Consider the following 25286-nt stretch of genomic DNA (forward strand, 5'->3'; position numbering starts at 1 on the left):
GAAATCATGGCGTCCGCAGACTCATTAGCAGCAGGGTATCCTGGAGTTTCCGTCCAGAAAACTGCCATTAACACAATCCCGTGCTAATGACTGGACTAGTAACTTCAAGTTTTCAGAGCAGGCGGTCTGACTCGCCCCATTTGGGCCAGTAGCCGCCTCTGAATCATTTAGCTATGATGAGGTGGGGGGTGGTGGTGGGAGGCAGGATGCGGACACGTAGAAAGTAGGTGAATTCGTGGGAATCCTGACGTGGAAGCCGTGAGCGCTACTCACGGCCTGGGCCTGCTTTTTAACTGCTATATATATTTTGATTTTCCAAAAGTTTTTTCCTTTCAAATCTTTTTGCAGCTACTGTATCAAGGCTCTTTTTTTAAGAAAGGGAAAATAGTGCAGAACCACTTTTGAAAGTGTAACAAATGGAGACGGAGTCTTGCTCTGTCGCCCAGGCTGGAGTGCAGTGGCACGATCTCGGCTCACTGCAAGCTCCGCCTCCCAGGTTCACGCCATTCTCCTGCCTCAGGCTCCCGAATAGCTGGGACTACAGCCGTTCACCACCACGCCGGGCTAATTGTTTTAATTTTTTTTTTTAGTAGAGATGGGGTTTCACTGTGTTAGCCAGGATGGTCTCGATCTCCTGACCTCCTGAGCCACCCGCCTCGGCCTCCCAAAATGCTGGGATTATAGGCGTGAGCCACAGCGCTCGGCCGGATCTGTGAAGGTTTTATGAGCAAAAAGGGAAAACAGTGCGGGGCCACTTTTGAAACTGTAACAAATGGGGCAACGTTGTATACTTCTGCACAAGGTAACTGGATCTGTGAAGGTTTTATGTGTAAAAAGGGAAAACAGTGTGGGGCCACTTTTGAAACTGTAACAAATGGGACAACGTTGTATACTTCTGCACAAGGTAAGTGAATCTGTCAAGGTTTTATGTGCAAACGGGTCTTTGAGCGAGTGAAATGGTTTTGATCAAAATCTAAAAGAATTTGGGGAGTGTAGACATAAAAGGGCGTTAAAGCCAGAATAACAGGTGTTGTGAACACAGAGAGGAAGAACGGGTAGGTTTCGAGTGAGGACAGAGAGTGTCGCCCCCGGCCGCAGCCTGGGGGGGCTGCATTTCTGGAGGGATCATCTCTTGCCCCTAACTGACGACTCCTGCAGAGTGACGCGTGCCTGGGGCAGCGTCTGCTGGGACCAGGGTGGACGGGCACCTCAAATAAGTGGGCCAGGGACCTGGGCCTGGGCCCCTCGGACTGGCAGGCACGCCCGCACCCCCGCGCCTTGCGCTCTGCACGGAAGCAGCCGCCCCCACGGAGCGGGCGGAGGCCCGGGGGCCGGGAGCGCGCGGGGAGGCTCCGGGACTGAGGCGGCGCCACCGCCTCCCGCCTGCAGCTGGAGCGCGGGCCGCCTCGGCGACATCTTGCTCAGGAGGAAAGCGCGCGGGAGAGCGAGCTGCGCTTTAGCTGCTGCGCCACGCGCGCCTCGGGCCTGGGCACAGAGGATCGGCCGGGCGCGGCGGGAAGGAGGTAAGGCAGCCCCGCGGGACCGCACGCCTAGCTCAGGGGACGCCTCCGGAGACCCCAGGACCGCCAGATCACGGGCCCCGCCGCTCCCCTACCTCGCTCCTCCTCCCGCTCAGCCCCAGTCTCCCGCGGTCCTCTCGCCCCAGCCCGCAGCCTCCCTGCCTTCCGCCCTCTGAGCAGCCCTCCTCGGCTGCGCGCCCCTCGACCCCAGCAGCCCAGGTCCCCGCCTCTGCTCTCGGTCCCGGCCGCCGGGTGAGGCCGCCCCCGCCCCGCCCCCTCCCCGCCCTCGCCGGGACCCGCCCCCTGCTCCCGGCCGGGCGGGGCTCCGGGTTTAAACGTCGCGGCGGGCAGGGCCGGCGGAGGGGCGGGGCGGCCTCTGTGTCGTGTACCGGGTCCCGTAGGCTGCGGGCAGCGAGGAGCGTCTGGGGCTCGAGGCGGCGGACGGCACCATGTCCCCGGGGAGCGGGGTGAAGAGCGAGTACATGAAGCGCTACCAGGAGCCGCGCTGGGATGAGTACGGGCCGTGCTACCGCGAGCTGCTGCACTACCGCCTAGGCCGCCGGCTGCTGGAGCAGGCGCACGCGCCCTGGCTCTGGGACGACTGGGGCCCGGCCGGCTCCTCGGAGGACTCGGCGTCGTCAGAGTCGTCGGGCGCCGGGGGCCCCGCGCCCCGGTGCGCCCCGCCCTCGCCCTCGCCCTCGCCCCCGCCGCCCGTAGAGCCGGCGGCCCAGGAGGAGGCGGAACGGCGGGCGCGCGGGGCCCCGGAGGAGCAGGACGCGGAGGCCGGGGACGCGGAGGCCGAGGACGCGGAGGACGCGGCTCTGCCAGGTACCGGGCCTGGAGGGGAGCGCGAGGGGCCTGCACGGGAGCGCGAGGGGCCTGCACGCAGGGACGGTTTGCTGTAAGCTCTGAGCAGCTGATCTCTTATTTCTTGCGCCGCTCGGGGCTGGCTCTTCTTTTTTTTTTCGGTTGACAGAATCCGTCTCTCTTGACAAAATAGGGAAGGTGGCAGCCTTTGCCACTCTTTATTTCCTTAATTAGGTGGCTTTCGGTCGAGCCAGCGGTGAACTCAATTGAAGCGCCGCTGGCTGAGTCCGGGGTCTTTCCTCGCGGGCCTCTGCGGCTTGGCAAACCACTGAATCCCATCTTATTTCTTGGCGAACCACTGAGTCCCATCTGCTTATTTCTAGGCGCCCATTTTTGATCAGAGGAGCCCCAGCTTTAATCAGATTCTCAAAGGTAACCCAAAAGGTTAAGAACCACAAAGCTAAGCTTTCTGTCTGATGAATGGGGCCGTTGTTTTCCGTATTAACTCCCCGACCTCGCTACGCTGTCCCTAAAGAATGTTTTGCATTTGTTTACGTGGAGTGTTGTATAACTTGGCTGTGAGAGCATCTTTATAAGTGCTAGGTCCTCTCCCCTTCCGTCCCACCCCATCCTCCCTCGCCTCTCCAGATCCGAAAGCGCCGGTGGCGCTGCGCGTGTTTTCAGCCATGGCCCTTCACCTTTCCTGCCCAGAGGCGTGCAGGGCTGGGGACCCAGTTGAACGCCTCAGTACAGCCTGGAGTAACCAATGGTTCCTTCCAGATCACTGGATTTTAAAAAGGCTCGAGTGAGGAAAACATGGAAAATGTATTGGGAGCCTGTTAGACATTCAGTCACTGATCTGGGAATATGTATGTTGTCATTTAATATTCAAAACAATCCCAAAAGAGACCATGCCTTAATCTGTGTGTGTGTGTGTTTTTTTTTTTTTTTGAGACGGAGTCTCGCTCTGTGGCCCAGGCTGGAGTGCAGTGGCGCGATCTCGGCTCACTGCAACCTCTGCCGACATTCTCCTGCCTCAGCCTCTCGAGTAGCTGGGGTTACAGGCACACGCCACCACGCCCGGCTAATTTTTGTATTTTTAGTGGAGACGGGGTTTCACTGTGTTGGTCAGGCTGGTCTCAAACTCCTCACCTCGTGATCCGCCCGCCTCGGCCTCCCAAAGTGTTGGGATTACAGGAGTGAGCCACCATGCCCGGCCCTAATCTCAGTTTTATAGATGAAGAAACGGAAGCTCAGGATCAGTGACTTTATTCATTTATGTGTTTATTTTTGTTTACCCGATTGCAAGCCAATCAGACTCTTCCTGGCTTCTCTGTGAGAGGCTGAGGAGGAGATGAAATTTCGGCTATGAGCCGGGTTGCTTTGCTCTTGGTTTTACCATCTTCAGCTATTTTCAGCTCATCATCGGAGGCAGGGCTGCCTCCTCCCATCATGATGTTACTTGTGAATCCCCACAAATCCTGATGCTTCAGTGATCACTGCTAGAAATGAAAATAACAGAAGGTGGAGGGGGTAGGGAACATGCCTTCCAGATTATTCCTGTGGGTACTGATCTGCTAGCTAAATTGAGATGTACTTTATCAGGCTAAATGGCTTTTCTCTCCCCGATCTTTTATTGTTTGTGATGGAGCTGTCAAATATTTGCATGCAATATAAATACGATTTTTAGGCAGCGTTGTGATATGGATGGTGCCTGTATTTACCAGCTCAGGTAAGCTCTGAGTTCATGATTATTTTGGTTTCCTTAAATATAGCGTCCTCTCAGTTATTTCTTCCCTGCTAACATTTCTGGTTTAGGCATCAGGAAGAAGAAAGGATGTTTTCTGCTTCCAAGACTCAATCGCAGCATCTTTTGTTTTGCTCCTACCTATAAGGCCCTCTTGACTCCTGTGTTGCTTGCACAAGATTAAATATCCTGGTTTTTAAGTGGATGGTTTTAAATACTAGTGCAATGAGCACTCTTCTGAGTTTCTACAAAATATAAAATTTCTTACTTTCCCTGAAGCCATATATGCACATAGAATCACATAGTTCCACCTGACTTATTACAAAAGCACATCAGCCCCATGCCATACATAACACCCTGGTTTTTCCTTTGGTATTTATTTCTGTATCTTCAAGTAACATGGCTTTTATTGACATTTGATTTTTTTTTTTTCAGTTTTTAACATTATCTATTGACTTTAATTCTTTTTTACTGCTCTCCTCACCCACACACACACGGCCCGTCTCCACACCTGCTCAATACAGTCCTCATAGAGTTTGTTGGATTCATAATTAGTATGTACCATATTGTGCCCATGGAAAAAGTTACTCAAAGCTGACCCATACTATTTCCCATGATTCCCTTTTTTTCTTTCACAATACAACCAACACATCAGGTTCACTATCACTCTCGTCATCTTAAGACGCCCCTCCCAGGGCCCCTGACCTACTTCTGTCCGGGCTGGCTGCTGCTCCTGTGGCCTGCTGCCTGGTTGGCATCTTGGGAGGGCCCTTGGCCATCCTCCTAGGACCTTTCTTGGCTTCTCTCTTGGGTTTGAGTCTGTTGTGTGGCTCTCATGTCATTTTCTTTCTTGGTTTACCCCTTCTTGGTGGAGCACATCTTCTGGTAGATTCCCGAGAAAGGATGGTTCAGAGGTTAGTTTTCTTTGAATGCCAAGAGATAGCTTTATTCTGCCCTTACAATTCAGTGAGTGTGGCTGGGCATGGAATTCTAGGTTGGAACAGTTGTCCGTAGAAACTCTGGAGGCATTCCTCCTTATGTGTTATGACTGCTGATGTTACAGCCTGCCTCGTTACGATTCTTGATCTTGATCTTTCGTAGGTAACGTGTCCCCCTCAGGAAGCTTTCAGGGTCTTCTCTTTGGCCTTTATGTTCTGACATTTTTCCTTGATCTAGATCTGTTTTCCTTTGCTTTGCTGGGCACTTGGCGGGTCTTTATAGACAAACTCATGTTTTTAATTCCCGGAAGTTTTCTGGAATTATTTTCTTATTTCTGTTTTTTTTCCCATTTCTTTTTTTTCTGAAGTCCTTAGTTGGATATTAGACTTTATCATTTTATCCTCTAATTTTCTAAGTTTTTTCTTGACAGATTTTCATCTTTTATTGTTTTGTTTTCTGGGTGACACTCTCAGCTGTATCTTCTAAATCTCTTATTACATTTTCCATTTGAGGGATCCTATTTTTCTTTTAAATTTAAGAGCTCTTGAATTGTTTTCTGGGCTGCCATTTATTCTCTCCCTTCCCTCCCTCCTTTCCTTCTCTTTTTATTTCTTTTTACAATACAGTATCTTGTTCCTGATTCATGCATATAGGGTTTTATCTTACTGAGGATATATATTAGAATTTTTTGTTTGTTTTCTTCTCTTTCTGTGTTTCTTCAGCACAATCTTTCACTTCTGCCTCTTTGTTTCTTTTTGCTGGTAATTCTCTATTTTCATGTTAGGCACTTTACTCAAATATCTAATGATCCTTCGTTTCTCATTCTTGTTTAAGGGATGGATACTAAAAAGCTGTTAGGAAATTCTGTGTGTGTGTGTGTGTATGTGTGTGTATGTTGGGGTTTGGGGGTGGAAGTGCTTGTGAAGCATGGGATTCTTTTCCTCCCATAGCCAATATGCTATGAAGAGTGTTCTAGACTGTCTCTGATTCCTTGCTTCATAGTCACGTTTTCTTTTTAGGTTAGATTTTATTTTTAGCAAAGTTTACATGTGCAGTAATTTAAAACATTTTGCTTAAAATGAAAAAAAAACATGATCCTGCCCCATTTCCTACCCATGCCCCTTGCTCCTTTCACTCAGTTTTGCTTTCCTTTCAGCATTGGCCACCCTCTTTTTATTTAAAGTTATCTGTTGGCTTTTTGATTGTGAACATTATCTACTGACTTCCCATTATGGGAGATGAAGATTTAGCTCAGGATCTTAGCTCTGCCTTCCCTATTCTACCCCCAGACACATACCAACACCCATTTCCTCTTCCCCATATCCCCACAATATTAACTATATGATTGCTTTGTTTAATCTGTGTTCTGTGTTTGAATTATGGCCGTGTAAATATTTGCAGGTGAGCCATGTAATATATTCTGATTACATTTTTTGTTAAAATTTATGGTTTTCCTGAAATTAATAATTGTTCCACTTTTTTGTTTGCTCATTTTGTTTTTGTTTTTTGCTCCTACTCCAGTAATAGGTTTATTAAAAAATAAGCTACCTATCACTGTTTCTTATTTCTTATTTATTTTAGCTATCACTAATGCCTGAAATGGCCTGATAGTACTATGAAACTTGCCATTTGTCAGACATATTAGGTGTTCTATTCATCTGATTTTTTTTTTCCCTTGGAGACACGCACACACACATATATGTATATACATATATATATACACACACACACACATATATATATACACACACACACACACACACATATATATATATATATATTTTTTGAGCCCTTGATCTTGTTCCAGTCTAGATTTTATGCTGTCCAGCCCTGGCACAGCTGCTGAACTGGGCTTTCTTTACCATTTCCCTCCTTTGTGTGATTCCCTGCCTTGCACATCTCAAGTCTTCCTTTTGCTTGGCCTGTTCTTTCCTTTTGATGGAACACATCCTCTGTAGATCCTGTAAAATATTGCGTGGGAATTAGAAATTTTGTAACCTTGCATATCTGAAAATGCCTTTATTATATCCAGGATTGATATTTTGGCAAGGTAGATAATTCTAGATTGGAAACCTCAGCATTTGAGGCATTACAATAACACTGAATCCTAGCTTCAGGTCATAGTGTTGAGAAGGACCATGCCATTCTGACACCAGCTTTGTGTGTGTGACCCCCACCATGTTTTTGTTGTTTTGTTGGAAACTTTTAGGAGATTCTTTATGTCTTTTTAGGAGATGTTCTGAAATTTTGTGATGTGCCTGTGTGTGTCTTTTTTCATTCATTTGGCTGGCCCTTTTCATTCTGGAAGGTTCTTTCAGTTCAGTGATATTTCCTATTTTCCTGTTTAAAAATAATTTTCTCTGCTCCATATGCTTTATTTTCTCTTTCTATAATTATCCTTAGTTGGATGGTGTGCCTCCTGGATCAGTCCTCTAACATTTTTACTTAAAAATGTTTCTACATTGGAATTCGGAATTTTTGGTTCTATTTTCTGGGAGAACCCTTCAATTTTATTCCCCAACATTTCTATTGAAATTTTTAATTCTCACCTTAGCTTTAAATTCCGAAGAGATCATCTATTTTTGATCCATAATGTTCTTTACATTAAAAAAAAAAATAGCATTCTGTTTTCAGATTTCTTTTAACCTACAAAGAAAAAAAGAAAAGAAAAGAAAAAGGCCAGAAATATCTTTTCAGAGCTGTCCTCCATTCCCTGCCTTGCCTTTTTCTGCATAATTTTGGTCTCTTCCTTACTAATAGAGGATGTACTCAGATGTTTGCTCTTAGCCTGTCTGCTCATATTTAAGAGTAAGGCCTGAAAGAGCTTTTTAGGAGCTCTGTGCACGGGGGATGCCTGTTTTCTGTAATTGGCTGAGGACCCAGCTGTTCCTCTGGGGACTGCAAACATGTATACCTGCCAGCGTCTCTTGAGTGAGCTGCCCAGACAGTGCATCTGCAGTCTCCTGTCTCACGGGGAATAAGCCTGGCACCAGCATCCCGGGAACAGAGGTGGATGAAGGTGCTGAGGAGGGGTCTCCTTTACCATGAGGCCTTTCACCTAATTCTGTTTTCAGGAAGCTGTTTCCCTTGGTTTCTTCTGTCCCTAGGGTCATCTGAAGTCCAAGCCTCCCCTGCTTCTGCTACTCGAGACTGAAATCCACAGACCTTCTGGGTAGGAGAGGAGCGACCACCTGGCATATGTGCTAGGGGAAAGAATATAGAAGTGTCAATTGCTGTGTAACAAAATTACCTTGAAAATTAGTAGCTTAAAACTAGTAAAAACAGTTGTCCCTTGGTATCTGTGAGAGATTGCATCCAAGATACCCCCATGGATACCAAAATCCGTGGATATTCAAGTCCCTATATAAAATGGTGTAGTATTTGCATATAACCTGTGCACATCCCTCGGATACTTTAAATCATCTCTAGATTACTTATAATACCTAATACAATTAAATACTATGTAAATAGTTTTTCTACTATCTTTTTAATTTGTATTACTTTTTATTGTTGTATTATTTTTTGTTTATTTTTCCTGAATATTTTCAATTCATGGTTGAGTGAGCCTGCAGATGCAGAACCCCTGGATACGGAGGCCCCCGGCCTGCTGTCCTCCTTTGCTGTTGCTCTGGTTTCCTGGGCTGGAAGTTGGCCCTGGGCAGTGAGATACCTTGTCTGCAGCCTGTACTGGAAGGCTCCAGTTGCTGGGACCCTCACATGCATGACCTCTTCCTGTGCCTGGCCTTCTTCAGAACACACTGGCTGGCCTGTAAGGACAGCGTCTGGAGACAGACCCAGGTGGATGCTGTGTTGCTTTTTCTCTTTTATCCTCAGGAGCTCTGCAGGCCCTTTCTCACCCCATTTTACCCTCGCTGGGGAAGTTATTACTTGGTGCAATTATTCTGACACCAACCTAATATAAAAGTCTGCCCAGGTTCAAGGGGAGGACCCATGGATCCCAACTCTCAACAGAGCACATCCATATTTTAGTCAGAAGAGCATGAGGGCTGGGGTGCTGATTGATGCTGAACTTTTGGAAAAGAGAATCCACTTCACTAGCCTTCTGAGGAAGCTGGCACCTCATACAACTCTTTCATTTTTTTTTCTTTCTTTTGAGACAGTGTCTCAGTCTGTTGCCTAGGCTGGAGTGCAATGGCATGATCTAAGCTCACTGCAGCATTGACCTCCTGGGTTCAAGCAATCCTCCAGCCTCAGTCTCCTGTGTAACTGGGACCACAGGTGTGCGTCATTATACCTGGCTATTTTTTAATTTTTATTTTTTAGTAGAGATGAGGTCTTGCTATGTTGCCTAGCTGGTCTTAAACTCCTGAGCTCAAGCAGTCCTCCCGCCTTGTCCTCCCAAAGTGCTGGGATGACAGACGTGAGCCACCACATCTGGCTCATGTGATTCTTTCTAGGACTCAGCTTCTGTCCTGGAGGCCTTTCCCTCTGGCAGTTAGGATTCATCCTACTCAGTTCTGTGAGGCCATTTTTACCTCTTCAGTTGCTTTTCTTTTCCTCCAAATTTTACTGATGCCTTTTGCCTGATGTCATCACCTCCCTTGCTCTCTGTCCTTGTGGCTTTATACCTTTTTTTCCTTCCTTTAGTAGGATTTGGAGAGGAAGAGACTATAAGCTTTAAGGAACAATAAGGCACAGGTTTTTAGTGCATATTTAACCTGAATCCTCCAATTTGCTATATTTTTTTAACTGATTTTTATTTTTACTTTCTTCTCTGTTTCTTGATCAGACTTACCAGAGGTTTGTGAATTTGTTTAGTTTTTCCCCACACTAAAGATTTGTGGTTTCTCTTTATTGTATATTTTCATTAATTTATTATTTTTTCCTTACTTTAATTTTCTTCAGGTTTATTTTGCTTTTTTCTAAACTTTTTTTTTTTTTAATTAAGTATTTATTGATCATTCTTGGGTGTTTCTCGGAGAGGGGGATATGGCAGGGTCATAGGATAATAGTGGAGAGAAGGTCAGCAGATAAACACATGAACAAAGGTCTCTGGTTTTCATAGGCAGAGGTCCCTGTGGCCTTCTGCAGTGTTTGTGCCCCTGGGTACTTGAGATTAGGGAGTGGTGATGACTCTTAAAGAGCATGCTGCCTTCAAGCATCTGTTTAACAAAACACATCTTGCACCGCCCTTAATCCGTTTAACCCTGAGTTGACACAGCACATGTTTCAGAGAGCACGGGGCTGGGGGAAAGGCCATAGATCAACAGCATCCCAAGGCAGAAGAATTTCTCCTAGTACAGAACAAAATGGAGTCTCCTATGCCCACCTCTTTCTACACAGACACAGCAACAATCTGATCTCTCCTTCCTTTCCCCACACTTCCCCCCACTCCCCTCAACAAAACCGCCATCGTCCTCATGGCACGCTCCCGATGGTTGCCGTCTCTCCGGAGCTGTTGGGTACACCTCCCAGACAGGGCGGCCTGGCAGAGGCTTCTCACTTCCCAGACGGGGCGGCTGGGCAGAGGCGTTCCTCACATCCCAGACGATGGGCGGCCGGGTAGAGGCGCTCCTCACCTCCCAGACGGGGCGGCCGGGCAGAGGCGCTCCTCGCTTCCTCCCAGACGGGGTGGCAGCCAGGCAGAGGCGCTCCTCACCTCCCAGACGGGGCGGCCAGGCAGAGGCGCTCCTCATTTCCCATATGGGGTGGCGGCCGGGCAGAGGCACTCCTCACTTCCCAGACGGGGCGGCCGGGCAGAGACGCTCCTCACCTCCCAGACGATGGGTGGCCGGGCAGAGGCTCTCCTCACTTCCTCCCAGACGGGGTGGCAGCCAGGCAGAGGTGCTCCTCACCTCCCAGACAGGGCGGCCGGGCAGAGGTGCTCCTCTCCTCCCAGACGGGCGGCCAGGCAGAGGCGCTCCTCACTTCCCAGACGGGGCGGCCGGGCAGAGGCGCTCCTCACTTCCTCCCAGACGGGGTGGCGGCAGGGCAGAGGTGTTCCTCACTTCCCAGACGGGGCGGCCGGGCAGAGGCGCTCCTCACTTCCCAGACGGGGCGGCCCGGCAGAGGCGCTCCTCACATCCCAGGTGATGGGCGGCCGGGCAGAGACGCTCCTCACTTCCTATACGGGGTGGCGGCGGGGCAGAGGCTGTAATCTTAGCACTTTAGGAGGCCAAGGCAGGCGGCTGGGAGGTGGAGGTTGTAGCGAGCTGAGATCACGCCACTGCACTCCAGCCTGAGCAACATTGAGCATTGAGTGAGCGAGACTCAATCTGCAATCCCAGCACCTTGGGAGGCCGAGGCGGGGCAGATCACTCAAGGCCAGGAGCTGGAGACCAGCCCAGTCAACAGGGCGAAACCCCGTCTCCACCAAAAATACAAAAACCATTCAGGTGTGGCTGTGCGCGCCTGCAATCCCAGGCACTCGTCAGGCCGAGGCAGGAAATCACAGGAGCCCGAGGCAGGGAGGTTGCAACGAGCCGAGATCACGGCAGTACAGTCCAGCTTCGGCAGTACAGTCCAGCTTTGGCAACAGAAGGAGACCAAAAAAAGAAGGAGAGGGAGACGGAAGAAAGGGGAGAGGGGGAGGGGGAGGGGGGAGGGAGAGGGAGAGGGAGAGCTTTTTTCTAACTTTTTGAGATAGATGCTTATTGATTTTTTTGCCCTCGCCTTTCTTTTTTGATATGTTCATTTCAGGCTATAAATTTCCCTGTGATAACTGCTTTAGCTGCATCACGCATGTTTTGCCATATAACATTTTTATTCAAACTCATTTTCAAATTTTCATTATGATCTTTAAAAATAGTCACAAAAATTCATAAAATTTAACATTTATGTATAGTATCCACATAAGGAAACATTTATTTTTTAAAGAAAACATATATTCCAGCCTGGTCAACATGGCAAAACCCCATCTCTACTGAAAATACAAAAATCAGGTGGGTGTGGTGGCGTGCACCTGTAATCCCAGCTATTTGGGTGGCTGAGGCAGAAGAACCGCCTGAACCCAGGAGGTGGAGGTCGCAATGAGCTGAGATCGCGCCATTGCACTCCAGCCTGGGTGACAGAGTGAGACTGTGTCTCAAAACAAACAAACAAACAAAAAAACCTAATGCAAACGTTATGCTCAATGAGGAAACTAGAAACATTCCTAATAATATCAGAATTAAGAAAGGAATGCCTTCTATTACCACTACTTGGAATTTTGGAAAATGGTGCTGAAATATATAAAATACACGTTACAATTTTAACCATTTTATTATTTATTTGTTAATTATTATTAATATTGTTTGAGATGGAATCTCACTCTGTCACCCAGGCTGGAGTGCAGTGGCACCATCTTGGCTCACTGGAACATCTGCCTCCCAGGTTCAAGTGATCCTCCTACCTCAGCCTCCTGAGTAGCTGGGCCCACAGGCATGCGCCACCATGCCTGGCTAATTTTTTGTATTTTTAGTAGAGACGGGGTTTCCTCATGTTGCCCAGGCTGGTCTTGAACTCCTGAGTTCAGGTGATGCACCCGCCTCAGCTTCCCAAAGTGCTGGGATTACAGGCGTGAGCCACTGCGCCTGACCTTCTTTAACTGATTTAAAGTGTCCAGTTTGGCCGGGTGCATTTCTAAATAAATAAATAAATGAAGTGTACAGCTCAGTGGCATTAAGTACCTTCACATTTTTGTGCAACTCTGTTTTCACTTTGACGTATGGGTTATTTAGAAATTTTATTTTTTTTTTTTGCGATGGAGTCTCCCTCTGTCGCCCAGGCTGAAGTGCAGTGGCGCGATCTCGGCTCACTGCAAGCTCCACCTCCCGGGTTCACGCCATTCTCCTGCCTCAGCCTCCCCAGTAGCTGGGACTACAGGCGCCTGCCACCACGCCCGGCTAATTTTTTGTATTTTTAGTAGAGACAGGGTTTCACCGTGTTAGCCAGGATGGTCTCTATCTCCTGACCTCGTGATCCGCCCGCCTTGGCCTTCCAAAGTGCTGGGATTACAGGAGTGAGCCACCGCGCCTGACCTAGAAATGTTTTTAAGTTTCAAAACTGGGAGGGATTTTTTGAAGTTTTTTTGTTGTATCTAGTTTAATTACATTGTGGTTAGAGAATACATTCTATATAATTTCAATTTTGTAAATATCTTAAGATTTCTTTATGGTCTTGGATATGCAGATTCTTATAAATTTTCCATATACGATTGATAAAAATTTATATTCTGCTGTTGTTAGGTACAGTGTTCTATATATCTCCATTAGGTCGTTTATTAATTCTGTTTAAATACATTTGAAAAATCAGATGTTCAGTACAGCTCTCTCTGTGATGATGGGCATGTTCTCCATTTGTGCTGTCTACCAGGGTAGCCATTAGCCACATGTGGGTATTGAGCACTTGAACGATAACTAGTGTAACTGAGGAACTGAATCTTTAATTTTATTTACTTTTAATTAATTAATTAAAATTTATATTTAGTAACCACGTGTGGTTCATGGCTATTGTATTGGACCGGCCAGTTCTAAATTGAGACTGAATTTATTTTTATTTGAATGTTCTGCCAATTACTGAGAAAGGGGCATTGTAACTGGTGGATAATGCTGTTTTTGCTTGAAGAAGTCTTTATTTTAAACTATTTTTTCAAACAGGATTTTAGAAACATATACTTATTGTTTGGAAAAATCTCTCAAACTCTTTCCTGTTGTCACACAACAACAATCAACACAGACTTCTGAAATAGCCCCAAAATATGTGGGGCTATTTTCCCACCAGCAAGCAAGCAATCAGTCCCAACACTGTCTGCCTGGAGATAGTGTCAGGTCCCACAGGTTGAGGGCTCAGTCTCACAGACTGCCCCCTCCTTCCCAGCAGTTGGAAGTCCAGGCCTTGGGAAATTCTGACCGACCAGCTTCAAACTAGGGTTCCCATGATTCCCGTTTAGGTTTGATTAATTTGCTGGAGTGGCTCATAGAACTCAGGGAAACACTTAATGTTTGCCAGTTTATTATAAAGGATATTAGAGGCTGGGCGCAGTGGCTCACGCCTGTAATCCCAGCACTTTGGGAGTCTGAGGCGGGTGGATCACCTGAAGTCAGGAGTTCCAGACCAGCCTGGTCAACATGATGAAACCCCGTCTCTACTAAAAACACAAAAATTAGCAGGGCGTTGTGGCGCACGCCTGTAATCCCAGCTATTTGGGAGGCTGAGGCAAGAGAATTGCTTGAGCCCAGCACACACCTGTAATCCCAGCTATTCGCGAGGCAGAGGTTGCAGTGAACTGAGATCGCGCCATTGCACTCCAGCCTGGGCAGCAGAGCAAGATTCTGTCTCAATAATAATAATAATAATAATAATAATAATAATAATAAAACGATATTAGAAAGGACACAGATGAAGAGATGAACAGGGTGAGATATGGGGAAAGGGGTGAGAAGCTTCCATGCTCTCTCGCCAGCCTCCAGGAACCTCCCGAGCTCAGCTACAATTGGAAGGTGTGGAAGATTAGAGTCCTGCCTAGGGGCAGGGGAAAGGAGAGCAGGAGAGATTCGGTTTCTGGGGGCCTGCCCCTGAGGTTTAACACACCCAACATTATAACAAAAGACTGGAACAAGGGCTATGGGAGTTAGGAGCCACGAACTATGGACAAAAATGAACACACACAGACACACACGTATATAATAATACCACACTTATATACACTTCTCTTGTGCCAGCCACTATTTCAAGAGTTTTACAAAAGAGTTTTATAAATATTAATGTTACAGTGATGAGTTTTACCTTTTCTCTTCTGTATTTTCCATCTTTTCTCTCCTCCTGTTGCAGATAATTCTTCTGTCTTTTTCTATAAGCACAGCTATTTTGTAGTCTGAATAAGACTCCTTGGATTTCAGGCCTCTTGCTTCTCCAGGTCCCCCTCTTTGCCTACCCTCCTGTGTGCCTGGTTATCTTTACAACACACTGGTCTTTGTGTTGGAAAAGCTTTTCTAGGAATAATTTGAGGTCTAAGGGTTTCCTGAGAAGATTTTAGTTTCTTGTGTTGGGTACCTATAGACATTTGTTAGCCTGGGGTCACTTTTGAATTTCATTTAGCTTTTCTAGGTCATCCTTAGTGGGGAGGGTGAGTCCAGTAGCCCCCAAGAACCAGGATGGGTAGGCTCCACTCTGTTCAGTCCTCAGCCAGCTGGGGTCTGGTTCCCCCACCCCACACCTCCCCTCTGGCACCAGTGACCACCGAGCTGCCAAGGCAAATTCTCTTCATCTTTATTGTACCAATCTCTCTGTAATTTTTGGACTGTTAATTGCACTTTCTTTTTCTGTTTTTTTTTTTTTCTTTTTGAGACGGAGTCACCCAGGCTGGAGTGCAGTGGCGCGATCTCGGCTCACTGCAAGCTCCGCCTCCCGGGTTCACACCATTATCCTGCCTCAGTCTCCTGAGTAGCTGGGACCACAGGCGCCCGCCACCACGCCCGGCTAATTTTTTTTTGTATTTTCAGTAGAGACGGGGTTTCACCGTGTTAGCCAGGATGGTCTGGATCTCCTGACCTCGTGATCTGCCCACCTCAGCCTCCCAAAGTGCTGGGATTATAGGTGTGAGCCACCACACCTGGCCTGCACTTTCTTTTTCTGAAACTCTTTGCTCAGCCTCTTTCCTGGTTATTCTTTTTCACTCTTTTGCTACCCTTCCTCTGCTCCCGTCTCGGGTTCTCCTTTCTTTGCCTGTGCATTAAATGACGGTGTCTCCGGGCCTCTTTGCACCTCCTGTCTTCCGGCTCTGTGTTTCTTCTGGGTGACCTGGTCCACACCGGGAGCCATGGCTTTCATCTCCATGCCATCTTCTCTCCTGAGGTCCAGTTGAAGGTCTGGCCGCCGGGACCACGAGTGTCTTGCATCCAAGGTGACAAGCACCCTTTCCTCATCCTTTAGGGGGCCTATGTCAGAGGACAGCATGACCATCCACTCAGAACACCTGCAGGAGCCACAGAACTGAGCGCCCACATGGTCCTTCCTGGTGTCCTCTTGGTGTCTGTCTGTCTGTCTACCTGTCAGTCTGATGCAGTGTTGCTGGGCTGTCTGCTTTGGAGGGTCCTTGTTTTTATTTATTTATTATTATTTTTTTTGAGATGGAGTTTTGCTCTTGTTGCCCAGGGTGGAGTGCAGTGGTGCAATCTTGGCTCACTGCAACCTCCGTCTCCTGGGTTCAAGCGATTCTCCTGCCTCAGCCTACCAAATAGGTGAGATCACAGGCGTGTACCATCACGTCCGGCTAATTTTTGTACTCTTAGTAGAGACAGGGCTTTACCATGTTGGTCAGGCTGGTCTCGAACTCCAGACCTCAGGTGATCCACCCTCGTTGGCCTCCCAAAGTGCTGGGATTACAGGGTTGAGCCGTCGTACCTGGCTGGAGGGGCCTTGTTAAAAAAAACATCCTGGCACCACCTCCCAGCTGGTCTGATCAGTGTGTTTTTCTAACTGGCCTCTCTGCCCCTCTTTCTGATCTCACCCATCCTCCACGTGTGGAGCTAGGGGCCTCATTCCTAAAATACAAATAGGACCATGTCAGTTTTCAGCTTAAAGTCCTCCCATGATGATTCTTCATCTCCAAGATAAAATAAAAATGCCTGAGTTTGGCATAGAAAGCCTTTATTTCCCCCACACTATCTACCCCAGGCCTTCATCCATAGACTCTATGTACTTGCCATTTTGAACTATTTATAATTCCCTCTTTCTTCTTCTCTCCATGCCGTTGAAGAAGCCACTCCCTCTTTCTGGAATTCTCTTTCCTGTTCTCTGCCTGGCTAGCCCCAGATTGTCCTATCAATGAAATCCTTATTGCCTTCTGTGGGCAGGCTTCTCTGGGAGATCTGGGCTAGACACGCCTGGAACAGGAGGAAGAGAGGGGAAGTGAATCAGTGCAGATGACCGAGGTGGCTTCTGTTCTCTCTCTCAGTATCACTGTGCCACTGCACCGGTTCTTGCACTTCCCCACTTCTCTTTCCCTTTAGTCTTGGTCCTGATGATCTCTTCTTTCCTCCTCTTCTTAAACACCAGGGAAGAGGAGGAAAGAGCGTGTGGACACATCACTCAGATAAACGTTTGAGCAGTGAATTGATATTGTCTCATGATGAAATGGAAGGCTGGTGTCCTGCCTCATCCCCAGCAACTCCAGTGCTGGGTTTAAAGAGATGATGCACTCCAATGCAGAATATTACACCCAGATTCAGACATGAAGTGTCTGTTCCTTCAAATGCTTAGTAATAAATGTAATGGTTTGCTAGAGTCAAGATCATCACTGAAGGCAGATGTGGCAGATGACCTATAAAGGTTTCTTATAAGTATGTGCCAGTTTGCATGCACTGCCCATGCAGGTACCCTCAACTTTAAAGGGAAGTAGAAATAGGCAAGAGAAGAGTCACAACTGAAAGTAATGGCAAAATTCTGTCCTACAGAGGTGATAAGACCTTATATAGATTGTAATAGCAGTCTATAAAATCATCACTGATGGCTGGGTGCGGTGGCTCAGGCCTGTAATCCCAGCACTTTGGGAGGCCGAGGCAGGAGGATTGTTTGAGGCCAAGAGTTTAAGACCAGCCTGGTCAACATAGCAAGAACCCATCTCTACAAAAAAAATTTTTTTTGTAAATTGCCTGGGCACGGTGATGCACTCCTGTAGTCCCGCCTCCCTAGGAGGCTGAGGTGGGAGGATCACCTGAGCCCAGGAGGTTGAGGCGGCAGTGAGCCATGATCGCACCACTGCACTCCAGCCTGGGCGACAAGTAAGACCCTGTCTCTAAAAAATGAAACAAAAAAAATAAAATCATGACTGAGAGCAAAACTCTGGAGCATCTGAAACAAAGGGTCTCCTGTGGCCTAAACAACTGGGGCACCTCAGATGGAGCCCTAGACCCGTCACGAACTCTTACTTCAGCAGAACCATAGGTGGAAGGAAACACAGGCTCACAAAGTGTTTATACTGAATCGTACTGATTTCATAAAGAGAAAGGCTTACAAAATAATAAACAGGAAAATCATAAAAGGTAATTCAGGGGAATAGGTATTTTTTGGAGTACATCCTTGCTATCTGAGGTTCCCCTTAGGTGGGGCAGCCACATTCACCACTGGGGGTTCCCCAGAATTTAGGGCTGTGGTACAGACCCAGGCCTGATTTCATGGAATAATTTCCGTTGCAAGTGTTGGGGAAGTCCCTTAAAACTGGGGCCTTCTTTTTTTTTTTTTTTTGAGACGGAGTCTTTCTCTGTCACCAGGCTGGAGTGCAGTGGCGCAATCTGGGCTCACTGCAACCTCCGCCTCCCAGGTTCAAGCGATTCCCCTGCCTCAGCCTCCCGAGTAGCTGGGACTGCAGGCGTGCACCACCACGCCTGGCTAATTTTTTTTTTTTTTTTTTGTATTTTAGTAGAGACGGGGTTTCACCATGTTGGCCAGGATGGTCTCGATCTCCTGACCTCGTGATCCGCTCTCCTGGGCCTCCCAAAGTGCTGGGAGTACAGGTGTGAGCCACCGCGCCCGGCCGGGGCCCTCATTTTTAACTCTTCGCACGGGGAATGCCTGGCTGCGCACCTAGGCGGTAACGATGGAAACCACTCCCTGTTGTGCGGAGGGGCTTTTGAATGAAGGAAGCGGCTCTCAGGAGGAGCACGGAAGGACGAAGGAGCATTTTCGGGTGGAGTAACTCAAACAGCAACCTCCAGCTGCTGGAGGATGACCACAAATCCAGATCTTTCCGTGAAGGAAAGCAAAATTGAGATGATTGGATTTATCTTGGGGGATTGTGGAGAAAGCCCTTAGGGTGTGGTGCTCTCTATCTTTTAACATTCCAGATGCTAAGTCTCAGAATCGGAGTGGCAGTGGTTGCTTTTGAATAAGCTTGGTTCAATCTTGGTATATTTGTTGTTGATTTTAAAATGAGATAAATGGTTTGGAAATTATGCTAACTTGTTCCTGTATTTCTACTTTAAGTGGATCGTATGAGTTGAGCCATAAGTGAAAATGTTACTGTCTTAATTATTATGATTTTTCAACATAAATATTTTAAGTAATTATATATAAATCTGATTTCAAAGTATTTTCATCTCATTTATCTCTTTTCAAAAGCACTGCCAGTGAAAGATGTAGAAGATAAACCTGAACAACAAACCAGAACAAGAGAGACTGACAAATCACCCACCAGTACTGAGCCTCGACAGCAACCAAGTGCCTTATTTGCTAGAGGAAACAGGAAAGCGGTCAAAAGTCCCCAAAGATCATCGAGTAAAATAAAAGAAAACAAGCATCCATTTGCTCTTTATGGTTGGGGAGAAAAACAGACGGATACCGGAAGCCAGAAGACTCACAACGTCTGTGCGTCCGCTCCTGTGCACGAGGTGCGCTCTGGGCCCTTGCGATTCTGTGTTCCCTTTGAGAGTGGCGAGCTGGGCCATGCGCCTGTCATCGGGCATCATGTCCTTTGGCCACTGGGTGCTTTGGGCCCATGGGAGATCTTAGCGGATAGCATGGTGGGCTGGGGAACTCCAGAATGGAGCCTCTGATTAACCAAAGGAGGATTCTGCATGTTAGTGGCCTGCAGAGCGAGGGGTTTTGGCTCGGAGTTACCCAGAAGGGTTTAGTGACACCAAGCCAGGTAAAGATGTAGATAGAGTTGGGGTTCACAAGTTCCTGGGGTGCCCGGAGTTCAGGAGGAGCAGCACAGCCAAGGCTGGTGATGGCCCATCTGGATTTGCCACTGGTCTCTTGAGCTGTTTCAGCTTCCTTCAGCTTCGATAACCTGGCACTTCTTTATCTTTGGTTTGTCTGATTGATTGATTGCTTGGCATCTGCCATAGACTCCCTTTTGTTCTTCTGATTAAATTCAAATGGCTGCATTTCCCCTGTTCATCCATAACGAATGCATTTTACTCTCAGGAGCTTTAGTCCTCCCCTGACTTAGCCTTAGCTCGTCTCTCCTGTGTCAAGACCCGGAAACATTTCAGATGAGAGGACCTTCATGTGTGTAGTCACAAAACATGTATGTTAGCATTAATACTGTTACGATAGCCTAAAGCAAAGGATGCGTTTAAGGAAGCAGAAAGAGAAACTGCAAACTGCTTGAGTTCTAGATAAATAGCATAATGAAAATTTCACTGAACAGACATCTGAACCCTAGCAGATGGTGTTATTTGGAGTGATATTTGAGACAACAAAGCTGCCGTTTAACAAAAGATCTCTGACAAGTCCGTGGGATTAATTTTAACAGGATTTGTCTGTAGTATAAGACATCTTAGGTGGTAAAATCTCTTGAGATGTCTTTGGTATACTGATGTTAAACATTTAAAGTTCTTTTATTTTCCCTGCTGTTTATGAGCTGTTTATAAGTCTTTAATTAAATACTTATGTTTAATGCTAAGCAGTTCGGACAGTTTTCCAGAGCCAACTCTAGAGGCACATGCAAATTAGTTGCTTACCATTTCTGTGTAACATTTAATTTGCTGTTGCTTAGTTTCATTATCCCTGATATGAATCAAGTGAGAACAGCATCAAGTGAAAATGGCTCTTCTGTGGAAGGTTTTATGTAAAGAACTATATAGAGAGGCAGGGCTTGACTCTGCCCTGCTGCAGTTGACCTGGCAGTAGCCAGCTTCATTGCAACCTTTGTTGCACATTAGTATAATAGCCCCTTAAGTTACTGTGTTTTTATTTTGAACTCTATTTAGATTCATGAATCAGCATTACGAGCCAAGAACAGAAGACAGGTGGAAAAAAGGAAACTGGTTGCTCAAAGGCAGCGTGCTCACTCTGTGGATGTGGAGAAGAACAGAAAGATGAAGGCTTCCTCCTCAGAGAACCCGTGGATGACAGAATACATGAGGTGCTATTCGGCAAGAGCTTAAAGAAACACTTGCGTGGACAGCCTCTTTTAAAACGTGTAAATGACTGAAAGGAAAAACAAAACAAAAATCATCAAAAGAAACTGGACACAGGTTTAAGAAACCAACTGATTATGCAAGGTTTTTTTTAGGGAATTTGTAAAAGATTGTTTTATTTTGATGAATATTGGTCACCTACCTCGGCAGTAGGGCAGACAGTTGAAGCCATAGACATTTGGTTATTTATGAAGATAATTCCCTAAATCTTTGATATTCTTATAAGGTTTTTGTTTTAAAGCATCTTAATCTTTTAAGATACTGACACCAAATGCCTTTAAATGGCAACAGATGCTTACAGTTCAGTATTCTTTTCATAAGCTTAGGTAGAGCCTATTATCATCTTGTTCTAAATAACTTTCCAGATTCCATAGCTATAAGATCATTCCATCCTACAGCGTAAGACTCGTTTTCCTTATGTGCCGTTTTGTTTGTGAAAGAATATCAAGTCAAAAATGAGTGTCAGCACTACTATTGATTCCATGTATAATGAAACTAGAACTTTGCTAGTTCCTGAAAATGTTTAACTTATTTGTATTTCAGTTCAGCAGCATCTTTATGTAGATTGTGATATTTAAGAATTATCTGGGCTGGGCGAGGGTCTCTTTTTCTCTTTCAGTGATCATCTAGGCAGTTATTATTTAATAGTTTAATAGCTCAAGTACATTCCAATAGACGAAGTGCACACAACACAATATGTGTGTTGAGTAGTAGTAAAGTTTCTTTTGAATAGTCAAAGACTCACTTTTTTTATTGCAAATTTTTTTTTTTTTTTAAGAATACATACTGTGGATTCAGTCCCTTGTCACACTTGACCTTTTGGCATACACCCACTGTGGACTTTTGCCTCTTCTGTAATGGCTGGCAATGACATTTCAAACTTATAATCTGGAATTGCACTTGGTACATTGGCATTGCTTGTTCCACTGGGATGGGGACCAGTGTGAAGATGCCTGTTAGACAGACTGCCCACCCCCACTTTCTCTTTTTCTTTATAGCACTTAACAATAACAAAGTCTTGATGATGTACAGTATTCAAACTTTAGGTTGAAAGACATTACTCTTTGATTCCTAGCCAGTAGATCTTATCTACACTTTAATGGGAGAGAATGGCGGTGTGTGGGTAGGCACAAATTTATGTAAATAGTGCTCCTTCTCTTTAGTATGTTTGCTTTGGTGGTAGAAAAATGGTTTTAACAAACACTGGTTTCCATCAAATGAATGATGTCTTCTCCATCCTGTGGAGACAAGAATCTGCTAGAAGGATATGTGCTAAGTTCCTTATAAGAGATAATGGTGCTTTGCCTATGCCAGCTTGGCACCCGAAGATGTGTGAGTGGACGTGAGGCTGAGTATTACCTTAGTATTTTTCTCTGGGTCTTTGGAAAACCATAGTCAATTTTTAGAACATATTGCTTTCATTCCCCATAAAATCTTCACACATGATAACTGTTTAAGCTTTGAAAACACATACTGAAGTATTGTGAGCTTAAAAAACTTTTTAAATATTTGCATAGTTTTGAGGTGAATTTGTTTCCGTACAGATCTCTCCTAATCATTGAGATGTATATTTCAAAAGAGGAAATTTTACATGTTGTCCAAAACAGCCTTGCTAGTAACTGGTGAATTTTGGTATTAACTATTATTAAAGTCTTTAAACGACACAGGTACCTAACGATCACCTTAATGTGGCAATTTGTGATGGTGTAGCTAGCTGATTGTGAAAACTGTTCCTTTAAAGTTGCTTCTTGCATGTTCGGTGTTAGCCATCCAGCTCAGGCTTGTGTTGCAGCTGACAATCTAGGAAAGACGGCCTTAGAGAGTGGTTCAGGCCCCACACTGACGGACTGCCTTAGAAACCCGACTTCCTCTAGACTTTGAACCGCCAGACTTTTCTCTTTAGAAAACAAACATATTTAATGTACTTACTACTTAAAACTCCAGACAGAGATAAAACGTAGAAGGCAAATATTGGCCAATTTTTTCCTCTTTTTAAGTGGAAGACAAATGAACGGGATTTTAAAAGTACTTTTAAAGTGTATGAATGGTTAATAAATCAGTATGAATTGTAAGCCTTCATCTTATGTCCAAGTCCTTAGTTGGTTAGGGTTTCTTTTCTTTCTTCTTTAAAGAGTGTCCAATTACCTTTTGAACCTGTGAAAATTTTATAGTTGTTAACAATCTGATGGTCCTAATTCTTTCTTTTCATGCTAGAAATGAATGTGGTTGTAATCATGTTCCTAATTCTTGGGACAACCTGCAAGACAGTGAGACAGTTTAAAAATTACCTTTCATGTTGAAAAAGTCTGAAACGGAGAACCCAATGATATTTAAAATAAATGCTACATAAAACTCTTTTTAAAATTTTGGTTTTAACTTCTTAATTAAAACAATGTCATAAATATGCTTTTTTATTTTGTTACTGCTTTTAATATAAAAGTAATAGAATATTGAAGCAATATTGTCTAGCACTCTGCTGGACATTAAGTCCGCAGGAGGAGAAGTGAATAGGAATCGATTCTTTGTCTTTTAACTGCCCTTAGTTAGGAGCTGTTAAAATACTTGGCACCTCTGGTTATATGTATGTTCTCCCCCCTAAAATTCCTAAGCACATTTATTCACTTTTAAAATGAATCTTTAAAAGATTATAGTTAGTAGTTATAGTTAATATTCTATTTACTTGGAAAAATATGAATAAATGAATCTTCAAAAGATTCATTTCAAAAATGAATAAATGTATAATAGGCTATAGGTGATCTTACTTGCGTATTAGGTAGGAGGCATATATTTATACCATTTCATACATAATATCTTTGTCATTGTGTTTCATCGAAGATCAATTGCTAGCAACTTGAAGGGTATTATACTTGGGTCACTTGAACTCAGCTGACTAAATTGTAAGAACGAGAGCAAGCAAGATGGCTGTTATTGGAAGCCATAACTTCCAGAAGATAATTCTGCACAATTTGTAAGTTAAAAAAAATCTGTAGGGTCTTCCACTATCCTTTTTCAGGTTGATAATGCTGTTCTGGGCACAGACTTTGTAAATGGAATGTTATGGTACAGTCGCCTCTCAGTATCCATGGGGCATTGGTTCCAGGCCTCCCTTAGGATGCCAAACTCCATGGATACTCAAACCCCTTCTATAAAATGGTGTAGTATTTGCATATATCCTAGACACATCCTCCTGTATGCTTTAAATCATCTCTAGATTACTTAAAATACCTAATACAATGTAAATGCTATGTAAATAGTTGTTATACTATATTGTTTAGGGAATAATGACAAGGAAAAAAAAGCCTGTACATGTTCAGCACAAGTGAAACCATCCTTTTCTCCCCCAAATATTTTCAATTGGTATTTGGTTGAATCCATGGATGCAGAACTCACGGATACAGAGGGCCGACTGTACTTTCTTTAAAGTGTTCAAAAGTATTACTAGCAAAGAGGAGGAGGAGCAAAGCATATATCAGAAGTAAAACAATTTTTCTTGTTGACTGCTTTGGTAAAAAACAGTTTGATGGATAGTTTTACATTTCACTGGACTAGATAAAAAATGGTGCTAATATTTATGTAGCTTGACGCTATAGTTGCTTTGGTATCAAACTTAATACCTAACCCATATAAGATCCTTATTAGATAATTTTGTGATCAGTAAAATGATATTTTAAAGAGTGATCTTAAAAATATGACCTGGTCATTTCACAATGTTTGCATTTGAAATGAATTTTTGTACTATAGGGTAGATATGGAGTTATTCAGTGCAAGTGTGTGCTTAATATCAAACCCTATGCAAGGAGCTATGTCTAGATTTTTGGTCCAAATTTGCCTCCTTCAAGCCTACTAGTGTGAGGTGGAAAAAAATCGATTGTTCTTTTAATATTATTTCCATTTTGAAATTCTGGACACTTGAATGAAGGCAGTAGAGGCCTCTTTTTGGATTTCTCTTCTAATAACAAAACTTTATTTAGGGAAGGTTTCCCTGTGCTATTGTAAGTTTGTTTTGAGCACTGCATTCACTTTAAAATTCTGGAGGAACAAAGGCTGGGCACATATAATCACAAAGCCCAGGCCACACAGTAATTCGGGGTTGTATTTTCTAAGAACTATGTATTGTTTTTAGCTTATAGTTAATATTGTATTTACTTGGGAAAATGTGAATAAAGTTAATTAACATTACAAGCTGAGACTCTTTTGTGAGAAGTAATTCTGCTTAGTACATAAATGACTTGAAGAAAATGTATGATCATATTGACTCCTAAATGGATTTTTCAGTAGATAAATGTTTAACAAGACACATTAGTTATGTCCAGGAAAAGATAAATAGTGTATATACACTTTGAGTTGAGCTATAATTTTTCCCAGTCTTTTCCATCACATCTTCTTATTGTTTTGAAAGTTACAAAAGTA

The 25286-nt window shown here is 44.9% G+C and overlaps 1 protein-coding gene across 2 annotated transcripts; it reads left to right on the forward strand.

Moving 5' to 3' along the window:
• The first annotated feature begins 1335 nt into the window (after positions 1-1335).
• CCSAP (centriole, cilia and spindle associated protein) lies at positions 1336-25053 on the forward strand. 2 transcript variants are annotated; one of them, XM_054488280.2, is made up of 4 exons: positions 1336-1523; positions 1922-2348; positions 19072-19340; positions 20667-25053. In XM_054488280.2, exons 2-4 carry the CDS (start codon positions 1970-1972, stop codon positions 20841-20843), a joined length of 825 nt encoding a protein of 274 aa, XP_054344255.1. In that variant the 5' UTR covers positions 1336-1523; positions 1922-1969; the 3' UTR covers positions 20844-25053. The 2 variants fall into 2 exon arrangements, with proteins under 2 accessions (XP_054344255.1, XP_054344265.1); XM_054488290.2 differs by lacking the exon at positions 1336-1523 and having other exon boundaries at positions 1853-2348.
• The last annotated feature ends 233 nt before the right edge of the window (positions 25054-25286 follow it).

The sequence above is a fragment of the Pongo pygmaeus genome, chromosome 1 (assembly GCF_028885625.2).
Source record: "Pongo pygmaeus isolate AG05252 chromosome 1, NHGRI_mPonPyg2-v2.0_pri, whole genome shotgun sequence".
In the NCBI taxonomy this organism is placed as follows: Eukaryota; Metazoa; Chordata; class Mammalia; order Primates; family Hominidae; genus Pongo; species Pongo pygmaeus.

Coding starts and splice junctions, on each gene's coding strand:
- CCSAP (XM_054488280.2), top strand. CDS start 1,970: ATGTCCCCGGGGAGCGGGGTGAAGAGCGAGTACATGAAGCGCTACCAG. Junction 2,349..19,071: donor GGAGGACGCGGCTCTGCCAG/GTACCGGGCCTG, acceptor TCTTTTCAAAAG/CACTGCCAGTGAAAGATGTA. Junction 19,341..20,666: donor CGTCCGCTCCTGTGCACGAG/GTGCGCTCTGGG, acceptor AACTCTATTTAG/ATTCATGAATCAGCATTACG.